The 8,204-nt window shown below is 40.4% G+C and overlaps 2 protein-coding genes across 3 annotated transcripts; one reads left to right on the plus strand and one right to left on the minus strand.

The window, feature by feature from the left end:
• Positions 1–198: 198 nt before the first annotated feature.
• On the plus strand, positions 199–1,862 carry LOC148891760 (transmembrane protein 69-like). The gene is made up of 3 exons (XM_089008888.1): positions 199–357; positions 840–882; positions 982–1,862. The coding sequence occupies exons 1-3, from the start codon at positions 332–334 to the stop codon at positions 1,681–1,683; spliced, it is 771 nt and encodes a 256-aa protein (XP_088865014.1). The 5' UTR covers positions 199–331; the 3' UTR covers positions 1,684–1,862.
• Position 1,863: 1 nt separating this feature from the next.
• On the minus strand, positions 1,864–8,204 carry ipp (intracisternal A particle-promoted polypeptide). 2 transcript variants are annotated; one of them, XM_089008886.1, is made up of 10 exons: positions 8,114–8,204; positions 7,352–7,741; positions 6,975–7,186; positions 6,153–6,372; positions 5,870–6,022; positions 5,503–5,670; positions 5,289–5,426; positions 4,479–4,601; positions 3,036–3,256; positions 1,864–2,650 (listed from the first exon to the last, which is right to left on the minus strand). In XM_089008886.1, exons 2-10 carry the CDS (start codon positions 7,689–7,691, stop codon positions 2,426–2,428), a joined length of 1,800 nt encoding a protein of 599 aa, XP_088865012.1. In that variant the 5' UTR covers positions 7,692–7,741; positions 8,114–8,204; the 3' UTR covers positions 1,864–2,425. The 2 variants fall into 2 exon arrangements, with proteins under 2 accessions (XP_088865012.1, XP_088865013.1); XM_089008887.1 differs by lacking the exon at positions 8,114–8,204 and adding an exon at positions 7,939–8,089.

Consider the following 8,204-nt stretch of genomic DNA (forward strand, 5'->3'; position numbering starts at 1 on the left):
CACGTCATTATGCTACTGCACGAGGTTCCACTCTGTTAGGTACGTTTTTAACTAACTGGAGTTGAAATTTTAAACAATGATGAATTTGTTTTAAACACCTTCATAATTCTTCTACAGACGCCTATTTCGCACTGCTTGACTTACATATACTTTCGACATTTGTAGGACACAATTGAAATATTTAGTATACGTATTAAGCATTTGCACTCTTGAACGACACAAAAATCCTCCCCCTCCATGTCCAGACATAATAGTCGATAGCGGAACTTGTCTGGTGTGGTTGGATGAAAACTGGACAATTTCACAGCAAGGACATTCGAATACGTCTGAAATGATCAGCCTCGATTTGATTAGAAGGTAAGAAATGGTAAACACGATGTGATATTGTATTTGGATTCATGAACTACTATACAAGAGCAATAAATCAAACGCCGATGTACTAAACACTAACCGTGACCCTTTATGAAGCCACTCAAAACTGATACATGTACAAGTTCGTGCAGTGATTTAACAAGCGACACGTATCAAAAAGAACGTTTAGGTAGTGCATTCTTCAAGCATCGATGAGAAGGTTTCTTCAGCCGTCATCTGTACAAAAGTACTTTTGTACAGATGACGGCTGAAGAAACCTTCTCATCGATGGACCACTCCTGTACGACTGAGAGCTTACACAGACGTATTCTTCAAGCATATTTTTGCTGAACAATTACTTGACCTCATGTTTAGAATCTGTCGACTTCCTATTGTTACCCAACTTTAAAGTAACATTTGGGTTTGTAAATTACACGTAATACCGTGAACTGTACATATACCTGTTAATGTAAAATGTATTTTTTTAGATTCAAAATGTTTGGATTTGCACATCGTAGATATCTTATCAAGGTAAGTCATTGTGAAAAGATATCGTCCGATTTATGGGTAGTCAATATTTTTTATGCCAAAAATCGTCATCAACATAATAAAAATGTTCTGCATTTCCAGATTCCAGTGCGGCGTCCTCAATGGGGAGATAGTGTGTCAAACTCAATTCATGGTCAACTGGTCACCAGGGTATCTCCATTGCTGATTCCATCCAAACTGGCTTCAACAAACAGGCTGCTGTGCATCAAACCAACCAACTGGGCTAGCTGCCGTGTCTGCCATTCAGAGAAAAGAGACACCAAAGAAGGTTTTACTTTGAGAGCCCTAACTCAGGCTCCCAAGCCAGCACTGTACCTTGGTTTCTCTGGCCTCATCCCATTTGTGACTGCCCCGCTCCTCATGGCGACTACACAGTCCTTCTACCCAGAAGTGGCATATGCCCAAATGCTTTATGGGGCTTGTATAGTATCCTTCCTCGGAGGTGCCCGCTGGGGGTTTGCTATTCCTGATGGTAGTCCTGCTCAACCTGACTGGATGAACTTGGGCAACAGTGTGGTTCCTTCACTTTTGGCTTGGCTGGCTCTGCTCTGCAGGAACAATGTCATTGAGGGTGCTTTGGTGGTAATAATGGGACTAGGACTGTCTTTACACTATGACTTGATACTGTTACCTGGATACCCACCCTGGTTCAAAGCCATGAGAACTGTGCTCACTGTGGTTGCTACCTTCTCATTGGTGGCAACGCTGTTCTTGAAGAATTTCTGCACTGAGAAGAAGCTAAAAGAGTTCAGCGAAACACAAAAGTTTAACCAACATAAATAGGTCTCTGTTCCTGCTTTAACTCTGCTTCAGACAATTTTAGATATGTTTCCTGGATTACAAATAATTTTACAAAGTGTCAACAAATGAAGATAATGATTATTAAAAACAGCACACATATAAGGCAGTCTAAACTATTTAAGTATTTATTTGTTTTCCAGCAATGCTGTATTCATGTTGTTGGTTCAACCTAAAGTTAAAAACATTGGGGGCATAATATGGCATTTCTGCAAACGTATTTTTTATCCATCAATACGAAAAGAATCCAGTAGTAACAGCACAAGCTTTGCAACCTTTCAGTTTAGTAGCATTTTTGAGTTCTTTTCTTTCATTGATAAATTGGCTCAAGTGTTTTGATAAGATGTACAAGTAGCACCGCACATAATGACATTTTTGAGGAGTGAAAGATAAAAAGTGGTTTCAGATCTGATCACCAAACCGTACTCATAAGCATGAGCAGAAAGAAAACGTTCACAATGATGAATGGAAAAGAGAATGAGATAAAGATTGTTTTTAAACAAACAAAAGAAAATATCAAAGTTGTGGACACTTGTAAAAATTCTAAAGCAATGAGGGTACATGGAACAATAGACGATTTCGGCAGAAACAGTCAAGGCATTTTTCCGCCATATCAACAGAACTGTAACTTAGAGGAGAAAAAAGGCAATTAGATGTACAAATAAGTAATGTGCAGTGATGTCAAACAAGTGTATGGTTAAGGTGCGGTCTGGAATCATCCTGGTGGTTAGAGTACAGCCAAGCCGCCATCACAGCGACTCGCAATCATGTTGCCAACCTCAGTCCAAGTGTCCAAGTGGGGGTCATAGACCTCCACAGAATCGATCGTCACGGGAGCTGAGAAAGTTTTGCTGGCCGCCCTTCCACCAACGGCATACAACAATCCATTTACTGCTGACACTGACGCTCCTGCCCGCGCTGTGGACATTGAGGCCACTTCCAACCACTTCTCCTGAAGAGGAAAAAAAAAGACACAGATGAGTGTGAATTTGTCATCAATGTATCCATCTGTCCTATTTTGTATGTGCAGATTTTTAATCAGACAGGTCATGGCAACACACTAAGGTATAATTGATGCAAGTGGATGCTTCCTGTTTATTAAAATGCTTTCACCGTTAAACCAAAATGGATTATTCTTAAGTTTTAATGTCAGGTTAGAAATGATCTGAAAATACCTTTGGTTGTGAGATAGAATTTAAGAGAAGCCACGCTTTAAACTTAGAAAAAGTGAAAGTAAAACCTCTTCAACAAGAGAAATCCAATGCATCGATTAAAATTCTGGAAATACGTATGGCACATTGTCGATGAATTAAAAGGCGCTGACAGTTCAGGGTTACCTGCTCTGGACAATATTTTTCCACCGTCTCCAAAGCACCCACAGCCTCATTCCGACCCCCCACTGCATAAATACAGTTGTTGAGGCAGGCCACTCCCACATACGCCCGCCGTGTAAGCATAACAGGCAAGGCGCTCCATCGACGGATGATCGGATCATATACTTCTGCTGAGCGTAGCTCTGTGCCTTCGTCGCTGATTCCACCGATCACATAAATAAAGCCTGAGAAGAGAAACAATGTCACCCAACACACAAAAAGTGATATTATAAAAGGCAACCAAGATAAGAAACAATAAAGTTAAAGGACAACCGACATCTCCGGACAAGTTGTGTCCATAATTTGTAAAATCGCTTCAAATGACTTCTATTGAGCGTATTTTACAAAGATTCCACTGCATATAGCTATATTTTACGTTTTAAGACTCACGCTGAATATTGCGGAAGTCTTGTTTTTGAGTTGGTGACGAGTCCTCACGTTACGTCACTGAAGGAATGCCCCTCACCGAGAAAGGACATACCTTGCATCACCTCAATGCATTTTGCGGTACTTTGTTTGGTCTGAAAACTTCGTGTTGATGGCAAAATTAGAAGGAAAAGACATAAATAACGCAATGGTGAATCATTGTACAGTAAAGTCTCGTTATATCGATATTCAAGGGAGTCCGAAAAAATATCGATATAACCGGGACTATCGATATATCCGACCCTGTTTGCATGTAATTTTCTCAGTGCGTGCATAGAAATAGTATCGATATAACCGGGACTATCGATATATCCGATATCGATATAACGAGACTTTACTGTATGTTACACCGAGACAACTGATTGACATTCGCTGACAAAAATTCCAAGCTGAAAAATAAACCCATTTCCAACGGAGCTCTGGCGCCATCTTCTGCATTTTTTGTGACGCTACACGTCAGTCTTGATCCCTCAAAATAACCCGGAAGACCTTTTTTAATCGATTGCAACCATTTATACTTTCCTCTTCAGAATTATTTGAATCATATTCATAACTGGATGCGTAACAAGAAAGCATATTCTCCGAATCTGAAGCCATTGTTTTGATTCTCGAGCAAGGCAAGACGTCTTGGCGTGACGTCACGAACTGGGGGCGGTACTTTCTGAAAATGCCCAATTCGAAGCTCAATTTTTTTTGCAGATTTTGGACACTTTGTCATTTTTTATTGGTGTTTTGCATTTCACTAAAAATATCAGCCTGCGTGTTTTGGGTATTTTCGATGCTATAAAACGTTTTTCTGATGTCAGTTAGGATGTCGGTTGTCCTTTAAGGATTCTAATTTAAATTCATGTGATTAAAAACATAACACACTAAATACGACTAATTAATTAACACAACAAATTGACACCTCTGAAATGTACATATGTTGTTGTCTTTGGGTTGTATCCGAAAGTTTGCTTGAACAAAGAAGTAACGACACACCCTGGAACTCGCAGCAACCAAAATAATAGCGGGGAACTGCCATGTTGCCAATGACCTCCCACTTGTTTTCCTCTGGGTCGTAACGTTCCATTGAAGTCCCGATCTCAGAGCCAATCCATCCACCTGCATGAGAAACAATTAAATGCTAAAGCGTTATTTGTTGTGACGATTAATGCTAAATATAATAATTAACGTATACATAAATTGTCATAGTGCAAGCTTAATGAAGAAAAAAAACAGGAATAAATCTTTTCGGCTTTTCCCTTCAGGGGGTCGTCACAGCGAATCAGTGATTAGTATTTAGTTCAACATTGGATCTTTTACTACATCGATTCTAATCCCTGAAAGGTAAATTCATTTCCACTCTGATAACAAAAAACACACATCTAACAAGAATCATCATGTGTATGTACTGTATATGTATTATTGTATAGATACACATTTTCCTAACTGCTCAATCCTTACAATGGTCGCATGAGTGCTGGAGCCAATCCTAGTCGTCTTCGGGCAGTAGGTTGGGGACACCCTGAATTGGTTGCTAGCCAATCGCAGGGCACACAGAGACAAACAACCATACCATACCTCACACGTAGGGACAATTTCAAGTAGTCAATCAGCCTTCCATACATGTGTTTTGAATGTGGGAGGAAACTGCAGTAGTCGGAGAAAACCCACATAAAGGCCTGGGCAGAACATGCAAACTACACACAGGGAGGCCGGATTTAACCCAGCCATGTGAGGTTGACATGTTAACCACAGATATATATATATATATATATATATATATGCAGTACAGTATATAGTATTTACCAAGCGCATAGAGCGCTCCATGGCAGGGGCAGACACCAACTCCACAGCGAGGGAAATTCAGAGAAGCCACAGCAGCCCACTGTTTAGTCACAGGGTCGTATCTCTCTGCGCAGTCAAAAATCATTGAATCTTTCTCTCCTGGTGAAGAAAAAAAAGGAGTGGTTAAAACTTATTTTACCACGTGATGTGACAATGATAGGCTCTGCTTCCTCACCTCCCACCACATAAATCATGCCCTCTAGAACTGCTACCCCCAACCCGCTACGAGCCTGATGCAGCGATGACACAGTGGTCCAGTATTGGCTGAAGGTATCAAAGCGCTCCACACAACTTAATGCCCGGCTGTCACTCCACCGACCACCCTGTAACCGTGTGTAGCCTCCTGCGTAAAAGAAAACAAAAAACAAAAATCCATTTTTTTCCTTCTAATTCTCGTATCTCACACGTGTTTTAATCATTTCTAAGACTCTTACATGACTTCATTCACTGTGCAATGACCACATTGTAAAAGTCACAAAACAAACATAAAAACCCATCTCATTCGGCATACGAAAGTAAAAATAAGATACTTAAAATCGTACCAATGGCATATACGTATTTCCTGGCTTTTCGTCTTGGTCTCATCTTGACTTGATGTAGTTGGCAGTGCGTCTTATCTTTTGGAGACTTTGTGACCTCAATGTACTCTTTCAATAGGGTCTGCAGTGCCACCCTGAGACTGAAGTCAGCCATGCCTTGATTAACAGATCAAATTTGCAACTTCAGTTTTAATTGGACATAAAACACTTATCACTGAAAAAATGAAACAAAAATCTAGGTTTGTCAATGTTAAAACAAGTTTGAATATTTTAAAAGCCTCCTCACCTTCTATATACTTGAACAGCCTCTGTGGGGACAGTAAAGGGAAGCGCACAGGTTCCAACACCTCAACCACATATTTTTTTCTCTTTGCCACATCTTGGAGAATCCAGTCCATTGCTGCAGTGAACACCTGGTACTCATCCTCAATTCTCAACTCTTCACTTCTTAGAAGCTTTACAATCTGATCCTTTGAGAGGCCGCCGAACTCGTCACCAATGCAAACCTAACGTGGAGCAAATAATGGAGGCTTAAAATACAAACGAGACAATTTGAAAGGTTAAACTCAGTCTCCACAAATTAAATGTAGTTTAGTAGTAGAGCATGTTGTATGTAGTAGCGCATCCAATTTCTGATGAACTTCGACAACATATTTTGTTAAATTCATAGTCCATGCAGTAACAGGGCCATGAAAAAAATACTTGGAAATACTTACTTTACTGCATTATAATTACATAAATAAGTATTTGAATATGTTGCTGTGCCATATAATTTGTGTAGGGCTACACTACATTACCGTAATTGACAGGAGGGCATTGTTTTCTGTTATTTTGGACATGTGCACACATATATACATACACACAATATGTGTTTTTTTACAGCGTAGGTGTGAATGTGAGTGAATCGTTGTTTGTCTAAATGTGCTCTGCATTTGGCCTTCATTCAAACCCAATGTCATTTGGGATAGGCTTCAGCTCAGCCCTGGTCCTAATGAAGATAAACGCATTTGAAAATGGATGGATAATTCATACCGCACACAACAGGAAGAACAATAACAATAACACTGAGGTTGAACATAAATAATCCAAATAATCACGTGCTTCATACCTCTAGAAAGTGAACATGGATGTAGTTCTCAGAAAACTCCAGCAATTCCATGCAGGCAATCTGCTCCAGGAATTGAAAGATGCCCACACAATTGGACGGATCCACGTGCTTCTTGAGAAACTGACCGCAGATGGAGACCACCTCATTCAATTGCAGCATATCCGCCGCCACCATCAGTTCTTGAACATTTTCTATTGTCACATTGATTGTGCCTGACGAAAAGGAAGCAGAGTGTTCATTAAAAAAACAATAACAACACAAAATGAAAACAAAAACGGCATGCCCTTTCACAACAGCTGAAGCTGTAACAAAGGACTTAACAAAACAGTTAACACAAAGTAAAATAATGATCTGTGTCTTTCGAACTTGACACATACCTGTATAAACAAAGTCCAACAAAATCTCAAAGACTTTAGTATCTACCCCCAGAATCTCCACCTCTTCTTGATCTGCCTCGCTCATGCCCTTTGAGAATAGAGCGGCAAAATATGGGGTGCTGGCAGCGAGCACCAGACGGTGAACTTTGAAAACCCTGCCGCCGACCCTCAGCCGCACATCACAGAAGTCTGTGCGGAGCCTCATTTTGTTCAACTGGGCCAGGATGATCCCTGCGTAGCGGTCTGAGCCCAACAGACCCTCCTCAGAAGCCTGGGTTGCCATGACAGGTGCAACATCACCGTCACAAGGGGATCTTGATACAGGTTTTGTAGAGGACATTACAGCTGGGGCAGTTTACCACTGGGACCATTATTCCCGAACACTTTTCTCTAAATAACACAAAATAAACACAGGGGGAGAAGAAAAAAACCTGAACACTGAAGAAAATACATCTATACTGTATCGTATCAAACGGACACTCAAATAATTGAGCTAATATGCGACAAACATTTACTACGTTTTCCCGAGATGTATGTAAGGAAAGAGTAGAATACTGCCAATTGGCATCTTTTTTTGCAATCGTTACCTGATCGATATATAAACTGTAAGGACCCACTTGCCACAGCTGTTAGCATGATCGCAAATCGCTCGCCATGATTAATATTTGTCACTGAACTCCGATGTGACCACTAATGTAATAATAACAACTGCAATCTAAAATCAAATCTATAACCGCAGACCAACGTTAAATCACCACTTACTCATAAATGTGTTTTTGACAATGCTGATAACTTCCAATACTGTAGTGTTTCTGTCGGCGGTGAGAATCGATTACTCTGGTCTGGGTGTCAA

Source organism: Hippocampus bargibanti, linkage group LG11, assembly GCF_051943395.1.
Source record: "Hippocampus bargibanti isolate YZ-2025 linkage group LG11, ASM5194339v1, whole genome shotgun sequence".
In the NCBI taxonomy this organism is placed as follows: Eukaryota; Metazoa; Chordata; class Actinopteri; order Syngnathiformes; family Syngnathidae; genus Hippocampus; species Hippocampus bargibanti.

Coding starts and splice junctions, on each gene's coding strand:
- LOC148891760 (XM_089008888.1), top strand. CDS start 332: ATGATCAGCCTCGATTTGATTAGAAG. Junction 358..839: donor AGCCTCGATTTGATTAGAAG/GTAAGAAATGGT, acceptor GTATTTTTTTAG/ATTCAAAATGTTTGGATTTG. Junction 883..981: donor ATCGTAGATATCTTATCAAG/GTAAGTCATTGT, acceptor CTGCATTTCCAG/ATTCCAGTGCGGCGTCCTCA.
- ipp (XM_089008886.1), bottom strand. CDS start 7,691: ATGTCCTCTACAAAACCTGTATCAAGATCCCCTTGTGACGGTGATGTT. Junction 5,671..5,869: donor GAAATACGTATATGCCATTG/GTACGATTTTAA, acceptor TCTTTTACGCAG/GAGGCTACACACGGTTACAG. Junction 2,651..3,035: donor AAAAATATTGTCCAGAGCAG/GTAACCCTGAAC, acceptor TTTCCTCTTCAG/GAGAAGTGGTTGGAAGTGGC.